Raw genomic sequence first — 22,163 nt, 5'->3', positions numbered from 1 at the left:
AAGAAATCATTCATGAACATCAATATTATATAGTTATGAGTTCCTGGTCATAAAAGTTTCTATTCTATTTTTAAAGGGACTTTGGTCACCAGGAAATGTTGCTTTTCCCAAAAGCAAAGTCGGTGACGTTTAGGGCATGAACTCTGTTTCCCCTATGTGTGTGTGTGTGTGTGTGTGTGTGTGTGAGGAGATAAAGGGGCATGTGAAAGCGTTTGTGGAGCAGACACTCCTGATTGATCAGACCTCAGCGGACAGAGAGACAGAATTGCACAGGTACGAGCTTCATGCTTTTTCATACCTTTATTTAAGTCATCTAACTGTATGATCAACAACTAGAAACCTTTTATTTTTAATATAAACCCACTTTATAGCAAATTAACATATGATGTGATCCGGTATGTTTTTGCGAGGGAGAACTTTCCATCTACTTCCAGTAATAAGTAACTAAACAAAGGGATGATGTACGACATCTATCATGTATTTGATAATTTATGTTCTCATATTTCTCTCTTAATCAAAGATTTACCCTCCAAAGTGAGGCAGTTGGTAACCTTATGTCTGAGTATTGATGTTTAGTTTAAGTAGTTGTCACATTTGAATGGGTTCACTTGTAATAATAACACTATAATATAATTACCAACACACTGAATAAGCCAAGAATTGTCCAATTCTGTTCTCTTTAGATAAATCGATAGATAGATAGATAGATAGATAAATAGATAGACAGATCTAAAGAAAACTGAGTTGGATGATTCTTGGCTTATTTAATAGTGAATATATATTAAAAAAACAAAGCACCCTGACTACATAGCAGAGGAAACATTTCTAGTAACAGAGCTGATGTTGGAAGTTTTGTTAAAACTGTAATTTGTCCTGTTATACTGACTTCAAGCTTCCATAAAATGTATCCACATAAGCATGTGATTTTTCTGGTGTTATGAAAGCATTTAATTGCCTCTTGGAAACAATCTAACTGTTTTCAAGGATGGTGCCACTGAATATTATTGCTGCAATAAGGAAGATGGAAAAGATCAATATCCATAAAAGTGAGCTCATTTACCCGATGCATAGACAAAGTTGTGCAATGTTGGGGACAGGGTGTGTGTTTTATGGCTCTTAGCTACTTGCAGTGTGAATACCAGTAAACTGATAAGATACTGTGACTTCTAACTTTAATCAGGAACTCATTAGCGGTTATCATTAATTGGAGCCATATTAGGACAACATGGTCATGACCTACTTACATGGCACCTTTTAAACCTGTGCTTCATAAATGTTATGGCATACTGCTCTTCAAGCAGTGGACACATTTAACACTGTAGAAAAGACAGTTTTATACTCTGCTGATATATATATATGTAGGGTTATAATTTCATGGTAAAATTGCCACTTAAAACTGCTTATACAGTTTTACAATGAAGAGCACAAACTTTCAGAGCTAGAGGAAGTGAATTTTCTCTCTCTGCACCAGATAGAGATTTATGTGTAAAGAGGAAACCCACAAACGTATCATGTGATTTAAATGTGTGCTTGGTTTAATGCTTTAAACAACGAGCAGGCAAAAAAGGCAAAAATAAAGTGTGGCTATGACCGAGAAATTTACCTCACGCTTCAACCGAAACCTTGGATTACGTCAGCTTGACAAACTTGCCACATTTAAAGGAGATTAAGACCCTTTCTGTTTTCCTGCCAGTTACTGTGGTTAATGTTTAACCAAAGCAAATGCCGTTTGACCCATGTTGGTGCTCGCTTGTGTTGTAAGCCATCCTCCTACCATTGATTTCCCTATGAGAGGTAAAATGCAAAGTTGTGCACTTAACCAAAATCCCCTTAAGAGATCAATAAGGAAGTGTGACCAATTATCCTATCATTTAGTTATCAGCTCAACTAACTAACTTTTTTGTTGTCATTTTTTTAACAGTGTGAAAAAGGAAGAACAAAAAAACGCCAAGATGTGTTGCTCCGGCTTTCTCAAAATTATGATGTTTATCTTCAATGGCGCCATCTTTGTAAGTTGGAAAAAAGGTTTCTTTTCGCCTTTTGCTGTCCAGCTCTTTTTCATGTTGGCCTGGTGTACTTCCAGCCTGTTCTCATTACGTCAAATACCGGCGCTTTGTCACGGCCCTCGGCATGTGATACCGATGTACAAGGCACCCTTTAGCGTCTGTATGAGACACACCGGGCTTTCAAGTACACTGTAAACCCATCCACATCAATATTAAACACTCAGAGAAAGTACCCCAGGAGTGTGGTGACATGGTTTAACTTAAACTTTATTTTATTCGTCACAGGTACATACATTAAATTTGGCCTGTGCATTTAACCCATCCTAAGCATTTAGGAGCAGTGGGCTGCTGTGAAGCACCCGGGGAGCAACTAGGGTTCAGTGTCTCGCTCATGGACAATTTGACATGCAGGAGACGGGGATCAAACCGCCAACATTGCGGTTAAAGGATGACCTGCTTTCCCCACTGAGCTACAGCTTCCCAAAAAGTGTGAAATAAAGAGCAAAAAGATACACATGGTGGCTGGGAGTGGTAGTGGATGGGTCCAACAAATACAGGGCTTTCATCCAGCAGGCCACTGTTCGTGTCCCATGTGAAACCACCAACGTGTTGTGTGTCTTTGTGTCAACGTTAAGTTTCACATAGTAATTTTAGACCAAATCCTGATGTTTTTTTTCCTGAACCCAACGAAGTGGTTTTATTGCCTGAACCTAATGTTTTTGTTTGAATGTCATAGTTTGACGCGCCAGACTACCCAGTGCGATAGAAAGTGACGTCGACAATTAGGTTCACGACAAAGCGTCAGTATGTGATGTGTTGGGATGAGAATGTGTTGGTACTTATTCTATTCAATGACAGCTGAAAGGAATAGTTTGACATTTTGGGAAATACACTTATTCACTTTCTTGTTGAGAGTTAGGCTATAGCTACAAGAAGATTGATACCACTCTGATGTCTGTATTAATCTTCTCTTTTAATGTTAAAAAAAAACCTTCTAAATAATTATCAGGCTGAACTCTGATAGCCTGCTAATGACCTCCCACATCTTGAGTTCATCACAAAACAAGTATTCTTTTATGGTACAATTTTTTAGGTTTCCTAGCTAATGCCTGACTATACAAATGTGCAACTCCTTTCAGCATGTCACTCCTGTCTGCACTGCAGATATTTCAATATTCTACCATTATTCCTCCATGCTCTAATCCCACGTCCTTACACCCTCTCTCTCTCTCTCTCTCTGCTTTATTCTTTCCTCACCCATCATGCAGGTGGCAGGTGCAGCCATCCTGGGTGTGGGAGTGTGGGTGAAGGTGGACAGTGGTTCTCTGCTGGGTTTACTGGATAGCGTGGAGGATGCTCCGTCTGGGTTATCCCAGCTGATCTACGTCAGCTACCTGCTCATCGGGGTGGGTGCTGTGCTGCTGGTCATCGGCTTCCTGGGCTGCTGCGGAGCGGTCAGGGAGAGCAGGTGTATGCTGCTGACGGTGAGCCATGTTTGACAGATCTGGATAGGAATTCATTAAACAAAAGCACACCTTTGTGTCACATATAATTACATATCTGGTCTTCTGTATGTTTGAAATAATGCCACAATTTTCATTGTTGAAGGTGGAAAACTTTCTCTTTCTGACCTTTTTACTTAAAACATAATGGACCCCAATCAAATAAAATGAAATAATCTGATTTAAGACTTAATTAAATTCTTACTTTTGGTAGTATGAGGTCTGTTAAAAGCGACACAAACCTCCTTTTTAAAATATAACTGGTAACTTTAAATGTTGAAATGTTTCATGATTTACCAGAGAAGTCGAGATGAATGTCTTCTCCTTCAGTCCTGGTATGAATGTGTTGGCTCTGAGAGGAAGCTGTTAAATATTTTAGCATGTGGCTTTAGGTTTGTTGTCTTTCTACTAACTTAACATCTGCTTAAATGCTCTTTGTCCAGGATTGTTTCTCACTCTGTTGGTGACACTTATAGGTTTTATGGACACAATTCTTTACAGTGAGAGTTTTACAGTATCATTTATCATTTTCTCCCCATCCAGTTCTTCTGCATTGTGCTGATTATCTTCCTCATCGAGGTTGCAGGAGCTGTGGTGCTGCTCGTCTTCCAGGGTTTGGTAAGTGGCTCTCAAAAGCAAAAAAAAAATCATCAATAATTGCCAGCAGGGGGTCAGATTGAGTTTGAAAAACCTTGAAGAACTTTTCTAAAAATGGATCAATGCTTGTCGACCTGTCCTTCTCAGGCTGAGCAGGTTATGGAGCATCTAGAGGGTGAAGTTATAACAAGCATTCAGAAGGATTATGGACGCAGTGAAAGTCTCACCTCTCTCTGGAACACCACCATGACCCAGGTACTGCATTTTTCATTTATCTTTTAAAGGACCAGTGTGTAACAATTAGGGGGATCTATTGGCAGAAATGGAATATAACATTAAAAAGTATGTTTTCTTTGATCACCTGAAACTAAGAATCAGTGTGTTTTCATTAGCTTAGAATGAGCCCTTCATATCTACATAGGGAGCGAGGACTCTTTACAGAGTCCGCCATGTTGCACCGCCATGTTTCTACAGTAGCCTAGAACGGACAAACCAAACACTGTTAACTTTTTCTGCTTGGGACGGATTTGATAACGTTACTCGCTGCTGCCGCCGCCGTTCTCCCTCTCTTGCTTCAACACTCACTTCCCACATACACACACACTCTCCAAATGCCCTGGCTCTAGAGAAGGCTATTTGCGTTTTCGCGTCAGCCACCGTAGTTCTTCTACACGCTTGACATACGGGAGAGGCTTCAGTTGGTTTCAATGTGCAACCTCACCGCTAGATACCGCCAGTTCCTACACACTGCTCCTTTAAGTGAATTCAAAGTCCTGAGAAGTACACCCATTTGTGCAGCTTTTGAGACAAAAGTAGTGGCTCTGATCATAAACTTAAGCCAACACTAACAATTATTTGATTTCTTGAATATATTCTGAGGTTCGCAGTGAAGATACACTTTGTCACTTTTTTACAGTGAAAAGAATAGTAATCCTATGCTGATGACTCAAACTGTCTTCTTTTACTAAGTTTCATGGGGATGTGTAAACATGTAATTGTAAATGCCTATTGAATTGTTTTTGTTAAGATTAGGGATTAACACTTTTGTGGTTTTGTTCTAGTTTAAGTGCTGCGGATACAAGAACTACACAGACTTTAATGACTCCCCTTTTTACAATGACCATGGAGGAGATGTTTATCCACCCACGTGTTGCAATGCAACCATCACCGTGGGCGTATGCAACCAAAGTGAAGCAACTCTTTCGGTAAGAGACAAGTTCCTTTTGGTTTAACTTGTTAGCAACAAAACCATTAATTATGATGAAGTGCAACAGTCATTCCTCATCTCTGCTAAAACCTGTTGTTTCTCTTCTAGATGATGGACGGCTGCTTTACAAAGCTGCTGGAGCTGATAGAGGACAACGCTGTGATCGTTGCAGCTGTGGTTCTAGGAATCGCTGCTCTTGAGGTATCAATATCAAACAGACATTTTCTCAGCTACCAGTCTAGAAGAGGGCTGAGTACTTTGGCCACACAGTAGCTTTAATAGAGTGGTATTTGAATTAAATATCTTTAGAGTGTCATTTGTTTTACTTTATATCTCATGTTGTCATATCCTGATAAATATGCCTAGATATAATTTCTTACAATACTTGTCTGATGACCTTTAAAACGGCTAAATTTATATTTTTATAATAATTTATCAAGTGACAATGTGAAAAAATTATGAACTTACAGAGAATTATCCCCTGAATCGGCAGCACCGCTCGGCTTTACTTTATAAAGAGTTTCTGCTCATTGTTTAGGGGTCACAACTTCACTGTTTTGGTTCATTCTCACCGCTCTCATAGTGTTGTTTTCAGGCACAGCAGGCTTGTACCAATGGATTCTTAGGTTTTCTAGTTTCAAATGATGCCAGTATCTTCACTCTAGCTTTAAAACTGAGCCTGCTACAACCTCCGAAAAGTTAAAGAAATTAGTGGTGTTACAACAAATTTGAATTAATGCGTAAGAGCCCTACAGAATGTATGAATTTTTATTTTGGAAAACAAATGTATTCATGAGTTTTACAACTGAGGAGCCAAATATAACAACTAATTTTTATCCACAGTTTCAATGTTTGTTATATGAGGTCAGGTTGAGGCCAGTAAGGATTGCTGATTTTGGTGTCGCACTGTTAGAAAACATTTCAAGCATAAATTGACTCATAGAGTAAAGGAAAAGTGTAAACCCTAAATTTAGGCTGTTATGAACCCCTATGTCTTTATAATTTATTTACATAATAAACATGAAAATGGTTCAGTTGTGACACAGTGCATGGATTTTTCAGAAATCTGTAATTCTACAGTATAATTATATCCTACAGAACTTTATTAAATGTGTCCAGTCTATAACCCGTAGTCTATCTCAGATCTATTACACTGCATTTAGATAATGTGTTGATAAACTGTTGTCTTTACAGATTGCTGCCATGGTGGTTTCGATGGTCCTCTACAAGCAGATTGGCACAAAGGCGTGATGTTTCCTGTTTGGGATGAGATAACAACATTGTAATTAGTGGAGAAATTGTACTTGTCGACCTCAGACGTTTTCTATATATATGACAGATTATCAGACAAATATTTAATGCTCTACATGCGTTATGTAGAGCATTAAAATCACAGATGGAGAGGTGATGAATGGATCTAATACGTTCTTAGTTTCATAACTATATTGGTACACATTTATACTGTGATTTATTTATGTTTTAAGAAAGACATTGTACAGTATGTGCTGATGCATATAATATGTGATGATGCACAGGGCAGAATGGATCTGCATAAGTTCTTTAAGTTGTTTATGTCCCTCACACTCACTGCAAGCTGTAATATAATGACTTTATTTTTGTATGTTTGATCATATTGAAAAAATAAATATCACAATCTTACCTTTTTCTTTTCTTTATATGTTTTTCTTTGACATGTTTTGATGTTATTTTGGAAAACATGTAGGCCTAATATAATGGTTAATTTATCACCAACATAAAATGGACCCAGAACAAAGCATGAGCAAATAACTAAAGCACCACATATGATCATTTAAACTGTAATCTATCGAGGAATTTTTCACCAATGTTTATCTGGGTTTATTTGTTTCATGTGATCCCACACAAGAGCACAAGAGAAGCTGCAATTCCAGCCTCAGCTGGGCCTGGATGTGAGCATATGCAACCAGATTGACAGTTGCCCACCAGAAGTTTCAAATGTCATGTGGCCCATAAATGCACAGGAAGCGATTTGCAAATGCACAAATATCATTCCACATGTAGAAATGGATGCATAAATGCGTATATATCACTTTTAAATGTAAACCTATAACATTTTTATGTGGAATTAAAATACGTATTTACAGAGTAAGTTATGTGTATTTGCAAATTGCCCTGTATTTTTGTGGATGTGACTTTACACAACACAAATACAAAAATATGTTTGTGGGTAGTGAAATATTTGCAGATCATGGTACATATTTGTGGATTGTCTTCTGTGGATTACAACTATAATCTACAGATCTGCTGCGGCACCAATCGGACAAAATTCTGTAAACAAACGGTAGGAAAGTTACAAATGTCATGTGGCCCTTAAATCCACAGGAAGCGATCTACAACTGCGCAAATATCATTCCACGTGTAGAAATACTTGCACAAATGCGTAAATATCCCTTTACATGTAAACCTTAAAATACTTATTTACAGAGTAAGTTATGCGTACACAACACAAATACAAAAATACATGTTTGTGGATAGTGAAATATTTGCAGATCATGGTAAACATTTGTGGCATGTCTTCTGTGGATTACAACTAATAAAGTCCAATAAATTTGGTTTATGTGATCCACACAAGAGCACAAGAGAAGCTGCACATTCCCTTCAGCTGGGCCTGGATGTGCGCATGCGCAGCCAGATTGACAGTTGCCCACCCATCAGATTCATGAAAATATTAAAAAATATATTTTAATATTTTTTAAAACAAGTTTAATAATTAGTTATTGCTATACACGTTTAATTGCTTTGTTTTTGAGAAACGTGAGAATTTTAAATTTATTACAAATTAATAAAATTTTTAGGACTTCCTGTTTTACGTGACGGACGTTACCTGGTAACGCGCCGCACGCGAGCAGTTCTCTTCAGTTTCATGTAGCTAGCAGCTACTGCTAAATACAAATATTGCTAAATATCGTTCTTTTAACCGCTTTAAAAAAACACACACACGTTAATTGGAGGATTAACTATGTCGAGGAGTCGCGGCAGGATGGTCGTGGGACGTTTGGTGGCTCTGGGAATGAAAAGAAGCGGTTACATGATGCTAACGGTAGCAGTCACCTGCCTCTCTTTAGCTCCTCTCCAGTGGCTCCCTGTGGACTGGAAAATGGATAACTGTTTCTTTGTTGACATTTTTATTTATCATTGTAGGTCTATGGTACGACGGTACAAGGGTATTAGGGCTACATTGAGGAAAAAAAATAAATCTGAGATTTCGAGAGTCAAGTCATAATATTACGAGAAAAAAGTTGTAATATTAGAATAAAGTCATACAATTTAAGAGAAAAAAGTCGTAATATTATGAGAATAAAGTCATAAGTTTACGAGAAAACAGTCGTAATATTATGAGAATAAAGTCATAAGTTTACGAGAAAACAGTCGTAATATTAGAATAAAGTCATACAATTTACGAGAAAAAAATCTTAATATTATGAGAATAAAGTCATAAGTTTACAAGAAAAAAAGGCGTAATATTATGAGAATAAAGTCATAAAATTTAAGAGAAAAAAGTCATAATACGAGAATAAAGTCTTAAGTTTACGAGAAAAAAGTCGTAATATGAGAATAAAGTCATAACTTTACAAGAAAAAAAGGCGTAATATGAGAATAAAGTCATAAGTTTACAAGAAAAAAAGGCGTAATATGAGAATAAAGTCATAACTTTGCGAGAAAAAAGTTGTAATATTACAAGAATAAAGTCATAACTTTACGAGAAAAAAAGGCGTAATATGAGAATAAAGTCATAAGTTTACAAGAAAAAAAGTCGTAATATTATGAGAATAAAGTCATAAAATTTAAGAGAAAAAAGTCATAATACGAGAATAAAGTCTTAAGTTTACGAGAAAAAAGTCGGAATATGAGAATAAAGTCATAAGTTTACAAGAAAAAAGTCGTAATATGAGAATAAAGTCATAGAATTTAAGAGAAAAAAACTCATGAGAATAAAGTCATAAAATTTAAGAGAAAAAAGTCATAAGTTTACAAGAAAAAAGTTGTAATATTATGAGAATAAAGTCATAAAATATAAGAAAAAAAAGTCGTAATATGAGAATAAAGTCATAGAATTTAAGAGAAAAAACTCATGAGAATAATGTCATAAAATTTAAGAGAAAAAAGTCATAAGTTTACAAGAAAAACGTCGTAATATTATGAGAATAAAGTCATAAAATTTAAGAGAAAAATTTTGTAATATGAGAATAAAGTCAGAAGTTTAAGAGAAAGGAGTCGTAGTATTATGACAATAAAGTCATAATAATATAAAGTAGTAATTTTAAGTGTTATTTGCTTTTTTTTCTCGTAAACTTCTGACTTTTTCTCGCAATAGTATGACTTTATTTTCGTAATATTACCACTTTTTTCTAGCAAAGTTATGATTTTATCCTCGTAATATTACGACTTTTTTTCGTGGCCCTAATACTCCGTAGTACATTTGTACTTTGGCCCTCACTGCATTAGACTTATATACTATATACTTAGACTATAAACTGTGTTACCTTCATCACAATGATCAAATGTTTTGCGGCTCCAGACAGATTATTATTTATTTTTATGGCCTAAAATGGCTCTTTTGATAGTAAAGGTTGCTGACCCCTGTGCTAACGGATATATTAGCAATGGAGGAACCAGCCACTCAACCAGAACTGGTAACATTACCAATCATAGGTGGGAAATCGCGCTCATTCAACAGCAGTTGTTATGGGAAGTTCAAGTGGATTGAACATAGTAAAGACTCATTGTTTGCACATCGAGTTTACTTTTATAAGGGATGGCTAAAACTATTGGAAAAGTCTCTGAGAGGCGGATTATGGTGACATCTTCAACTTGTTCAACTCAAAGCCCAGAAGACTTGGTGCCAAAGGTAAGCCAGTGTTTGTTTTTATTCTGGCCTGCCATGGCATGTTTTGCTTGTTATATATCTGTGAGGAAGTTCTGAATTGTAACATAATTTGTCAGCTGGTGTGATGAAAACTTTTTAAAACTGAATGTTGGGAAGACCAAAGAGCTGATTATTGATTTTAGAAGGAAGAAGGAGGTGGTCTCCCCAGTGGTAATCAAGGGTCAGCCGATTGAGATTGTCGAGTCCTATAAATACCTAGGTGTCCACCTGGACAGTAAATTAAAATGGAAAAAGAACACTGATGTTGTATTCAAGAAGGCCCAGTCGAGTCTCTTCTTCTTGAGAAAACTTAGATCTTTTATTATCAGCAGGACCCTTCTTCATGTTTTCTATCAAGGTATTTTAGCAAGTGTTCTTTTTTATGCCGTGCTCTGCTGGGGGGGGCAGCATCACTGTGGATGATAAAAACAGGATCAATAAGTTGATCAGAAAGGCTGGCTCAGTGATTGGTCTTGCACCAGACTCACTGGAGGTCACCATAGAAAAGAGGACAAGGGCCAAACTTAAAACAGTTCTGCATGTTCTGCAAGCGGTCAGATTTTTTAATGAACATTCTTAGATATGGCCTAGATCCATGGTACCGCTCAGCTGTTGATTATGTCTCAAAGGGCTATGATGTTATTTATTTATTGGTGTATTGTGAATATTGTGTTTTTGTTGTTTGTTTGTTATTGTCTGACTTGGTGGCAATCAAATTTCCACACGGGAATCAATAAAGCTATCTATCTATCTATCTATCTATCTATCTATCTATCTATCTATATCTATCTATATCTATCTATCTATCTATCTATCTATCTATCTATCTATCTATCTATCTATAATCATAACGAGGGTTATGCAGTATTGGATTTGTTATTATCCTGTGTTATTGCGTCTTCTATGTAGAGGCTATGGGTAGCCACTCATCTGACTGGCTCATAGGCCTGTTGCATTTTGGTGATACATTATAAGCATGTACATTAAATTTTTTTAGGCTTAATAAGCCTATGCACTGATACTTGCTGTGCTGTAACTCTGGGTCTCCATGAAACTGTTGTGTAGTGGTCAGTAGCCTACTGTAACTGAGTGTATGAGTGGAGCTCTCTAGCAATCAGGGCTGTATGGGTGTTGACATGAGTACCGTTGGCATACTGACAGTTTTTATAGAACAAGTTTTATATACCTAAAGTTCAAAAGGCCCATCCAGATTCTGCATGCCCATTCATTAACCGTGTTTCAGCTCATTGTTTTGGTTGTCAGGCCTGCAACTTTATGGTACATAAAGGCGCATTTTTTATCGTGAGGGATCGCCTCGCTTCCGAGCATTGAACACTTGATGGGCTGCCACTAGGCACAAGGCACTCTGCACCTGATTGGACGAACGCTTTCCCTTGTGGGCTGCTGCTCCCAGCTTTCAAACAAGGAGGGTGAAAAGAGGAGAGGTCACGCGTATCTTTGGGGTGCAATACATGCGCAATAAAATCTGGTCTGCACTCCAGTTTCACTGTGCATGTGTTATACCCCATACCGCATGACCCTGTGTCCCAGTCTCTTTCAATAGGCCTTGTTTTCAAACCATAACCAACATGGCGGCTTGTTTGGAAACTTTCTTCTCTTATATCACGAAAATAGCTTACCGAAATGTGTTTCGGAAAACATTTTAAGCAAGAAATTTTGGATCGACAACGTTTAGTTTAAAAGTTTTTAGGCAGTTTCCAGAGGCGGCGAGTCGCATCGGACACCCGCCGTGATTTGCATCAACAGGAAGACAAAGTTAGTAACTAGCTGGTGAACATAGGAAGGGTTTAGCAGCTAAAGAGACAGATCAGGATTAACTTAAAAAAAGAGCTCAGAGGAGATTGAGTTTAGGACCTACAACACATGCGCAGTAAAATCTGGTCTGCACTCGCCAAAATTGAGCCAATAGCAACACACGGCTGCAACTCCAGTTACACTGCGCATGTGTTATACCCCCTAGCTCAACACCGTGTCCCAGGCTCTTTCAATAAGCCTTGAACTTTATAAGGTGGCGATATGTCAGTGTTTTGTTTACAGCTGGTTTCTGCTGCCCCCATGTGGCCCCAAAAAATATGTTAATGCAGGTTTAAATGTGAAAAAAAGACAGGGAAGTTAAAGGTGACAGTCTGGTCCAGAATGATGGCTTGTTTCGCAGATTTTATCTGCACATGCTGAGTAAAAAAAGGGGGCAAGTGTATGGCACTGATAGAAACATTTATGCCTCACGGAGTCCACAAACAGGCAATACGTTTTAGCTCATTTTATTTCCATTAAACCCCTCAACAGCTGGTGTGGTGATATAAATAATATCAATGAGCAGCTATTAAATTACATGGGGGAATGGAAAGGTGAGTGCGTTCCATATGGTTTAGCCTTCTGGTCAGAGCTGCTTTAATTTGCTTTATGCAGTGTAAGTAAATAGCTTTTCAACAGGTTAATTGCTGCTGATACATTACAGGACAGTTAACATCAGACAGGGCCGATTACAGTGCATGTGTCAGCATGTGTATGTGTGTGTTTAGTAGGGTCTAGTTAGTGAAGTTTAATGTGTGCTCTCTGCTGACTGCTGAAGCAGCAGGTTCTCCCGTCACATGCTGTGAAATCGCAACCTGATGACCCTCCTCAGTGTGGCGTCATAATCTGGAAACATTGTCTCTCTTACTGTCATCATAAAACGGTTGGAAGCGCAGTTAAATGCAACATGTGACTATGCTTCATATCGGTTTTCCCTGGTGTTAATGTCTTTCTGTTTGTGGGCACTCTTGTAAAGGTGACCTTGAGGCATAGAGTACATTAAGTGAAGTCAAAATAAGATGTGAGTCAGTCTTGTGGCGCTTCATACCTATATGAGTATATTCGGAATCATTTATTACCGTACATAAATATGCTGCCCCTCTCAGAGTTCATTATTGTAAAGTGCTTTCATGGTAACTAATAGGATACACACTGACATTTGTTTTTAAGTGCATCTATTATTTTCACCAGTATGATTACATACATTATAATGAAACTCTCCCCAACACAACATGTGTTTTATATGTTTACCACAGTTTACAGTATCTTTAATTAATCTTTTATTTGCTAGTATGTTTATTTACACACTTACTTGCCATTTTAAAATGAATGAACCTGGGTTTTATTTATCAATCTGTAAACAGTACCTTGTTTCATGCTGTATCTGCCGCTGTTATTGTGAACAGTATGTTTGTCTCACTTCATACATACCCTTTATAACCCTTTAATATTTCTTGAGCACTGTTTAATGAGTCATGCATCCAGTCATGACTCACTGACCTCCTAGTGATGTGAAAACTTGGGCTCCCTCTTAGTCGATTTTGTCGGCTAAACGGTCGTTTTGGTCTTAGATTTCTTTAGTTGATTTTTTAGTAATTTCTTATACTCTTTTCATGCTGAATGACTTATTTTTAAGAAACTTGTGAGCACATATCTGGTAAACTCAAGATTCAAAGTGGTGCTTTTGTGTGATTCTTTGTGGAGAGACTCAGTTTTACAGTTCTGTCGATTAAATCAACTTATCTATGAGTCGACAAAATCTTATGAGTGTTAGTCAACTAAGAATTTCTTTGGTCGAGGACAGCCCTATAGTGAAAACATCATGATGGACGATGTTCATAGATTATGGTGGGAGTAAAAATCCAAACATAAAGCTCATATTATGAGGATTAAACATGCTCGGTACAACAGGGACCTTTTCAGCATCTATATGTAACCTGTTGAAAGAGACATCATCAGTGCTGTCGTTGTATACTCTACATTTTATCTGATCTATTTAATATCTACAGACTGTATGCCCGAACAGCAAAGCTAACGTTAGACAAATAAAAAAAGATTAGAAAGCCATCAAATCAAATAGGTAGCATTCAGTGGAAAAAATCTATAACTCAAGTTCAATAGTTTTCAGGAGCAGTATTGTACTCCTATTGTATACTGTATTCTATCTGGTTTTATTGACTTTATTTCTCTTGGCTGTATCAGCGGCAATAAAATAAAGTCAATAATCCTGAGAGAAAGAGGTGTGTTTGACCTGTTTTTCACAAAGACACGACTGAACGACTCAACTCTAAACTTCCCCTTTCTGACAATAGGATTCATCATCATTTAATTTGAAGGCCTCAGTAACATTGAACTGTGATGAGAAGTTGCAGCAGAGTCTTTAATTCTTCCAAATTTATCACTGAGGCTTTGCTATGTAAAGAAAGGGAGTCAACATTACAATACAGTGTTCATTGAGAACAGGCTGTCTGTAATATTGAGAGAGCTGTGTGATTGACAGGGAGATAATGCTTTGTAAACTCTGCCCTCTTGTGGAAAACTAGAGGAAGTGAACTTCCTACATTACTGTAATTTTGTAATTGAACACATCCTCACACATTCTACATTACTACTAATATTGCGATTTGCTCAATCAAGTTGTAACTATAGACCTCACCAACCAGTGTGTGAATGTCCCAGTTCAGTGTAGCTGAGAAAGTCTTCAGATTAAAGACGGTGAGTCATTTACTTCCCATTCTTGCATCTATATGGACCATCATTTTAAGTGGCTGATGGGAAACAGGCAATGAGGAAAAGTGCCTCTTAACACCGAGGTCTCTATGAGAAAGTCAAACAGCCTTTCTATCATATAACACTGTCAGCCAGTCGGCCTTCAGCAGCCAGTGTGTGATCAGGTCACGGGTGACGGAGCACACTGACGTCTAATGGTGTAATGATGGGACGTCAAGGGAGAGGCTTGTGGGAATAAACGGACAGGAGACGGCTTGTTTGCACAGGGAACATAAAGTCATTATTGCTTTACAGCCAAAGGTAACTGGGACACCTGCTGAATAGGAAAGGTTTTTATTGACTAGACAGCATTTTTAACTACAGCAGTCTCCCTGAAGCTACGGGCTGGGACGGAAAAAATAGTTGCAGTTTAGTAAAACCGTTATCCCCTACACATCACGATGCTGTTTAATGGTCAGTGGTTGAAAAGAGTTGGGAATCTATAAAATTACCTCAGTGCATGTTTTGAGTATATTCTACTTTTTAATGATTTCAAATAATCTGTAATTACTAATATGCAGGATGCAAAAGAAATAGAACTGCACAATTAATCAAAATTTGATCAAAATCGCAATATGGCCTACTGCAATTTTCAAATCGCAGGAGGCGCAATATTTGTTAAATGTGAAATGTGTCAAAATATAATTTTAAATTAAATATTGTTGTGCTGCAGAGATGTCCTGTCACCATAGTCTACAGACTTAAGAAAACATCTTTGTTTGGTACAGATCCCCGCGAAAATCACACCATAATCATTTTAATATTTTTCAGTGAAAATGGATAATTATGTAAAAATTGTCATTCCCTCTAATGTCAAATCATATCAGTCGCAATTGCATTCGTTCAGCCCTAAAAATAAATCAAAATCTGCTGGTTACTTGTGGCTTTAAATTAATATAACGTGTCCATGTGTCACAGGATCTCATAATGTCACTCATAGGAGATTTTGATATGTTGATATGTTAGGCAGCATTCTCCACCGTCATTAAAACATGGAAGAATTGTGTTCATGCCTCCTGCAGTGCAGGGTCTCCGATATTTACAAATTTAGAAATATGGCTGCAACTAACGATTATTTTCATTGTCGAGTAATCTTAATTGATTAGTTGTTTGGTCTATAAAATGTCAGAAAATGGTAAAAAAAATGTCCATCAGTGTTTCCCAAAGCACAAGATGACGTCCTCAAATTTCTTGTTTTGGCCACAACTCAAAGATATTCAATTTACTCTCATAGAGGAGTAAAGAAACCAGAAAATATTCATATTTAAGAAGCTGGAATCAGAGAATCTTTTTCTTAAAAAAATTATTCAAACCGATTAATCGATTATCAAAATAGCTGTTGATTAATTTAATAGTTGACTACTAATTGATTAATCGTTGCAGCTACTTATACATAAATATAAGTGATCTAAATAACTGAAATTCATAGCAAAATATAATCTACATCCATGGAATCAGGTTATTTTGAACTTCAAGGATCCCTCCTCAGATGTTTTTTTTTTTATGACCATGTTTTTTTTAACGCTCACCGTGAAACTGAAATCCTCTCAGTCTGGCAACCATCCACGACCTGGAGTTTTAAGCTTGGTGTGATGTCTGGTCTGGTGTGGGAATTGCGACACCTTCTTTGCGTTAAAACACAGGTGAGAACTGGCAGCTATGTATATAAAAGACTCCCTCCGTCACACTGACAAAAGCACTAACAGCAAGGTTACCATTTGGAACCTTGGACCATATACCACCAGACAAAGATTTTTTTTTGCTAACTTTTGCTGTAACTTTTTTAGTTGCTTAGTCAGTTTTTGAACAAATTGCGTAACTTCTATTTTGAGAGCCATCCCTTTTTGTGTCAAAGAATGGCTTCCCCTATCAGCCTGGTCTTTTTGTCAAGTTGGACAGCTGTAGCTTTTGCATTCCCTCACCATACTCTTGACAACATTATCAAAGGGTCAAGAGTCGAATTTGAATCATCTGGCGGCGGACCGGACAAACCTGTCCGGGGAATAGTGAAGGTTGTGCAGCTGGACCCTCGTGCCCTGGCCCAGTCAGGGCTCTTCAGAGGAGGACTGACCCCCAGAAGAGCCCCCTCAGCCCTCAGCTCCAGATTGTCCTTCCCTGCTTTCTTGTCTCAAGGGCGTCCAGGTCCGGCCCCGGCCCCTAAGACCCCAGTGAGTCCGCTGCATCTCCTGCGCCATAAAAGCCCCACAGAGATGGACCTAAAGAAGAGACAAGGCCTGCAGATGTGGCAGAGAGCCATGAATAAAGGAGAGAAAACAAGCGTGTCCCTGCCAGTCAACCTGAAAGACACCAAACAGACGTGCACTGCGGTACCTTTCACTCAGGTAAGAGGCAAAGTTCTTTCTCGTGTGTAATACTAAGATTTTAGCTCCTTTCTCTGCCAAATAGATGATGAGCAAGAGCATTAAAATGAGCGATTCTTTACACAGTCAAATAGAAGAAAGCAATGTGAAGTGTTTATTTTTCAGTGGCAATAAGAGAGATGTCTGCATAAAGCTGATTATGGCTCTGGTGGAGGATTAGCTGTGATGGCGTGGAGTTACATAAACACATAGTGTTGATTTTTACACCCTCCGAGGTAAATTAACTCTGACAATATTGCCTAATCTTGCCCCTCTCTGTCATCCTCCCAGCGCGTGACAGCAGACGGATGCGACACAGTAACGGTGCACAACAAGCTATGTTTCGGCCAGTGCAGCTCCCTGTTTGTCCCGTCCGAAGGGGAGTTTGGTACTGGGACAGGGGCCCTCCACCACCGGGCCCCCTGCTCCCGTTGCGCCCCGTCCAAAGCTCACACTGTGACCGTGCCCCTGCGCTGCGGAACCAAGGTCCGGGAGAGGCGAGTGATGCTGGTGGAGGAGTGCAAGTGTGAGACGAGCCGAGAGGAAAAGAGCGCCGAGGCTGCAGCTTCCACACACCTGTAGGCCAAGATATGGACTTTATTTTTTTATAAATTATTGAGACACTTGTAATGTATATTTACATATGTATCTGTGCATTTGTTTATGAGTCTGAATGTGTTATTCAGAGTAAATGATTCTGGTGGTTTATTTATTCCACCTGTGATTGATGACAAAATGACCTATATTTTGGTCATGCAATTTTCTGTTGCAACAGATGGAGCTGTCCACACTGGACTTGTGTTACTGTTTAAAAAAATGTGTTTAGATTAATCTAAACTGAAATATTGTGATCTGTAATATTGTCATTAAAATGCCCTATTTGTCCACATTCCTTTTCGCCTGGCTTTGCTAATTAGTTTTCCGCCAACACTAGTTAGATTTACAAGTGCAATTTAGTTTGCATGCAAAGCTCAAGTAAAAACACGCCGAGCATTTGTTGTTTTTTTTCCACCCACTCTGGCATTCAAGTGCTCAAGTGTCAGCTCCTATATTTTATTAAAAAGCCGTGTTCAACCGACTTTTAGCACATAGCACTTACATCTGAAAGCACCAAACTAGAGAGCAAACGAGCTATTGAGCGCGGGTACTTAGCAGTAAGCAAACATAATTGTTTCAGCATGGACCCCTGAATTATGTATAGGAACCACCTATTCTCATGCCCAATCTCTTTTCAGCGTAGTTGTGGGAATTTGAACATCATTCACCACAGATGCACTTGAGCGAGCGGGCATGTGTGATTATGTGCGTATGTGCTTTTTTTCTTCAGTTAGGGCCCATAAAACCTATTATTCATTTATATCCTGGCACCTGGGCCTGGTAAAGTGAACTCATCCCACACATCCCTACATACGTTCCCAGAGGAGCATAAAGAAGGGGGCTCTTTACGATGCCTTGGCATGCTGTCAAAATGACTGTTTAGATGGCCATTTGCATTCACGTGGGCTTTCTGGAAAAGTGAAAGCGCTCATTGCACTACGGGGGTGCATTGAGTCCCTTGGATTCCATTAGCATGTGATTAACATCTTGGGTTGATGGCTATATTTTCCAAGATTGATGGGACAAATATTTGCCCAGGTCTTAACTATGAGGAATTAGGGGCCACTTTTAATCAGGCACTGTTTTTTTCAAAATATGCAGAAGGTGGAGAGGTCGGGAGGCTCATATAGCCGTGTTGACGGTGATCTAATTCTGCTTTTTCAACTCCCATTCCTCATAGTGAAGAAGGTTGTTTGTAAAACGCCAGAATTGGAGTCATTTATAACTATAACCTGCCCTCTGTTTAGTCATCCATCTCTGTCATTAAATGATGCACTTGCTATTTATAATAATCTAACCACTGCTGTTGTGTGTGATGACGCTGGTGTAGGGCGAGTCATGATCTCACTATCTATTCTTTCCAAACTCTGTACCACTCTTCTTCAAATCTTTTGTTTTTTAAAAAAAAAAAGGAGATAAAAAAGAAAATGGGCATAGTGATGGGAGGGGAAGGAGTGAGGGGGGGGGGGGGTTGTTGATTGAACAAACAAGGTGCACAAGAGAGTGCACCACTTAGCAAGACAGATGTCAGCCCCCTTTGCATTGTGGGATCCGGCGGAGCACTCCTGCGTCATTAAGGATGGCCTGGTTCCCATGGCGAGGGGAAAGGAAGGAGCAAAAGGAGGAGGGCCCGCTGCCAAGTTCAGCGCCTCGGGGATCAGATCAGCGTCACGGGGTGCTAAGTGGCCTAGTTAGCGCTTTAAAACGCACAATGAGCTGCCTGCTCTTTCTCTCTGTGTGTAGGCCTTTTAACTGTCAGACATGGAAATGGTTGGGAGGTGCGTGTGATGGAGGAGGAGGGGGGAGTCAAACGATATCGGTTCAATCAAGGTGTATCTCAGGGAAGCTGAATTATAGGTGGATGATTTGAGACCTTTGCACGTTTACTTAAAAAGTTTAACTTTGAAAAATGCTTGTCTAGACCGGCAGTTAATTATTACACATCTTTGTTGATTACTCGATTCTGATTGGTCAATCACGGCGTTCTATGGTTTGTTATATCTTTATGGCAGACCGTTGCTATGGGTGCAGTTCTGATGTCGGACTTTGGCGGACCGTTTTTGTGTCAAAATATTGATTTCTTAAGTAAGTAGCCATGTCATAAGCGGGATAATGTACAGCCTGCGGGTCATTGTTGTGAAATAAACCCCTTCAGGGTGATGCAAGACGTTTTCGCCCTGTCAGGGTTTATTTCACAACAATGACCTGCTCGCTGTACATTATCCCTTACTTATGTGTGAGGTGTGCTTCTTTGTGCATTATGGTAATTGGTTTGAAAACAAATACTCCCAGATTAGACTATTTTGATGTTGTACATCTTTTACCCATGACTTCCTGTGTGTCCTTCTGTATCTAAAGCCTTTGCTGCGTAGCCCAAACATTGCTAAGCTAACTAACTAGCTGAATAGTGCTGGAAAAGGAAGGTCCACCAGATTTTCCCCGGCCGCTTGGGGCTGTGCTGGAGCTAAACCGTCATGGTAGATTGGACCAGACTGGACCGCGGATCAGGCTCCTAAGATCTGGCATCGGCAAGTGCGAGCGAACGGGGGTCCATCATGCAAAGAAATTGGGATGGTGAAAGGGTACGCCAGGAGAAAATGTGATGACCTGTTAAGTCGTAGACCAGACAGAGTCTTCTCACCTAAATCCCACCGGTGCAGATTTAGTGCTGTAGGTGTCGAGCCTTAGGTGTGAGGGTGTCTGGACCACGGCTAACATCTACCTCCCCACTGATAGCGCTGGTACATGCTCACTGTTACTGTGGTGTTAGTCTGGACCAGCTGGTCAGAGTTGGCTCTGCAGGAGATGGTGCCCCGGGCTAAGCCTGCCAGCCTACTGCCATTCTGCCTGGCTGCCAGGCCGCCTGCCAGGCTGTCTGTTGGGTGCTGGGGAGGACAGAGAAAGGTGTAGCCTGCAGATCTGGACAACATCAAAGTTTGTCATTGGACAAAGTCCTCCAGTGGTTTTAGTATCTGGTACTACTACTACTACTGCTAAAAGTAGCACAACTAATGTTTCAAATCTGACTTAACACAATAGTCTGGTGCCCATATGAACACTGAAAAAGAGTTTGCTTTCTGTAATCATTCCTTCTGTTCATACTGGCCATTGAGAGGTCCGTTCTTCATGCACTTCCAATGTAAATGATGGGAGACAACAGCCCTCGTTCAGTGCAAATATATATTCCAAAGTTTATCCCAAGCTAAAATGAGGCTTACAGATTATGTATAATTTAAGTATTCTTATTATTATTAATTGCGTTTTATTTTCCATCTGATGTTATGTATTCTATTTCATTTTATTTTTATTTTTTAAATATTTTATTTATTATACATTATATATTATTTATTTATTATTTTATCTTTTATATTGTGTTTCTCAATGCTTTTAATGTTTTATGTAAAGCACTTTGAATTGCCTCGTTGCTGAAATGTCTGAGTTAGACAAATCAAGTGGGTTTCTTTTAACATTTACAGTCTTTTTAGAGAGAAGTTTGTACTAAAAAGACTGTAACTTTGAAAGATACCCACTTGATTTGATTTTCAATGAAAGCGTGTTAGATAGGAATCTTTTGACGGCCAGTAAGAACAAGAGGAATGATTACAAGCAAGCAGAAACTGTTTCAATGGACATATGAGCATGTGAGAATTGTTTTTTTTCAATTCAATTAAATTTATTTTTATATAGCATCAAATCGTAACAGAAGTTATCTCGGGAGCTTTTAAGATTTGAAAAAATGTGAACCTATTATTTCACCTTGCAACATTTTAGTTTTACTTAAATAAATAAATACTAAGAATCAGGTTTATTTCGCCAAGTATATACATATAAGGAATTTGACTTTTTTTTAATGCAATAATAAAAATAATATAAAATAAAAATAAAATACCTTTATACAAGTTAAGTATTTATACAAATCAAGTGTTCGGAGGTTGTAAACAATACAAGTAGTGCGAAGAAATAAATACCGGATGGATATATGTGGACTAGATGATTATGTACAGCATGTACATGTGGAGATGTCTATATACTGTATGCACACTGAGTAGGATTTATATTTACAGTGACAAGTATGCACATATTATAATATGTACTTAAAGTGACAGATGATATGTACATATTACTGAAAAATGTGCATTAAAGGCTGTAAATTATAATCTAAAAATGTGCATTAAAGACTGTAAGAATTATAGTCTACAAGAGCAACAGTGGTGTTACAGGGTTATTGACAGTGTATGACTGATAACTTGATAATTTATATTTGCATCTTAAATTGCTTTTTTTTGGGTTACCATGATACCTTTTAATATGCGTTCTGAAAAATACATCAGTTTAATTACATTTTCTGGGTCTTTAGTTCTTATTTTCAAATATGTGGTAATGAACTTTATCGTTCAATACCTG

At 38.5% G+C, this 22,163-nt stretch overlaps 3 protein-coding genes across 3 annotated transcripts in view; all 3 read left to right on the top strand.

Annotated features, from left to right (window-relative positions):
- Positions 1-171: 171 nt before the first annotated feature.
- Positions 172-6,971, top strand: LOC141764814 (tetraspanin-1-like). The gene is made up of 9 exons (XM_074630422.1): positions 172-273; positions 1,922-2,009; positions 3,275-3,490; positions 4,052-4,126; positions 4,253-4,360; positions 5,167-5,310; positions 5,421-5,513; positions 6,507-6,664; positions 6,748-6,971. The coding sequence occupies exons 2-8, from the start codon at positions 1,953-1,955 to the stop codon at positions 6,561-6,563; spliced, it is 750 nt and encodes a 249-aa protein (XP_074486523.1). The 5' UTR covers positions 172-273; positions 1,922-1,952; the 3' UTR covers positions 6,564-6,664; positions 6,748-6,971.
- A 1,290-nt stretch (positions 6,972-8,261) lies between these two features.
- On the top strand, positions 8,262-18,039 carry dand5 (DAN domain family, member 5). Its single transcript, XM_074630421.1, has 4 exons — positions 8,262-8,391; positions 10,179-10,200; positions 16,750-17,144; positions 17,454-18,039. The coding sequence occupies exons 1-4, from the start codon at positions 8,311-8,313 to the stop codon at positions 17,742-17,744; spliced, it is 789 nt and encodes a 262-aa protein (XP_074486522.1). The 5' UTR covers positions 8,262-8,310; the 3' UTR covers positions 17,745-18,039.
- The window catches only part of nfixa (nuclear factor I/Xa), a 162,977-nt gene continuing 150,758 nt past the window's right edge, over positions 9,945-22,163 (top strand). Inside the window, exon 1 of the mRNA XM_074630383.1 lies at positions 9,945-10,200. Coding sequence (XP_074486484.1) covers positions 10,108-10,200 — 93 coding nt within the window. The 5' untranslated portion in view covers positions 9,945-10,107. The remainder of the gene's footprint in view (positions 10,201-22,163) is intronic.

Source organism: Sebastes fasciatus, chromosome 3, assembly GCF_043250625.1.
Source record: "Sebastes fasciatus isolate fSebFas1 chromosome 3, fSebFas1.pri, whole genome shotgun sequence".
In the NCBI taxonomy this organism is placed as follows: domain Eukaryota; kingdom Metazoa; phylum Chordata; class Actinopteri; order Perciformes; family Sebastidae; genus Sebastes; species Sebastes fasciatus.
This window is presented reverse-complemented; position numbering and strand designations above follow the sequence as displayed.

What these genes read in the sequence shown, in the direction of transcription:
- LOC141764814 (XM_074630422.1), top strand. Translation starts at nt 1,953, where the DNA reads ATGTGTTGCTCCGGCTTTCTCAAAATTATGATGTTTATCTTCAATGGC. An exon ending in TCTTCAATGGCGCCATCTTT is followed by an intron (nt 2,010 to 3,274) that starts GTAAGTTGGAAA and finishes CCCATCATGCAG; the next exon opens with GTGGCAGGTGCAGCCATCCT. An exon ending in AAAGTGAAGCAACTCTTTCG is followed by an intron (nt 5,311 to 5,420) that starts GTAAGAGACAAG and finishes TTTCTCTTCTAG; the next exon opens with ATGATGGACGGCTGCTTTAC.
- dand5 (XM_074630421.1), top strand. Translation starts at nt 8,311, where the DNA reads ATGTCGAGGAGTCGCGGCAGGATGGTCGTGGGACGTTTGGTGGCTCTG. An exon ending in GCGGTTACATGATGCTAACG is followed by an intron (nt 8,392 to 10,178) that starts GTAGCAGTCACC and finishes TTCAACTCAAAG; the next exon opens with CCCAGAAGACTTGGTGCCAA. An exon ending in CAGAAGACTTGGTGCCAAAG is followed by an intron (nt 10,201 to 16,749) that starts GTAAGCCAGTGT and finishes ACATTATCAAAG; the next exon opens with GGTCAAGAGTCGAATTTGAA.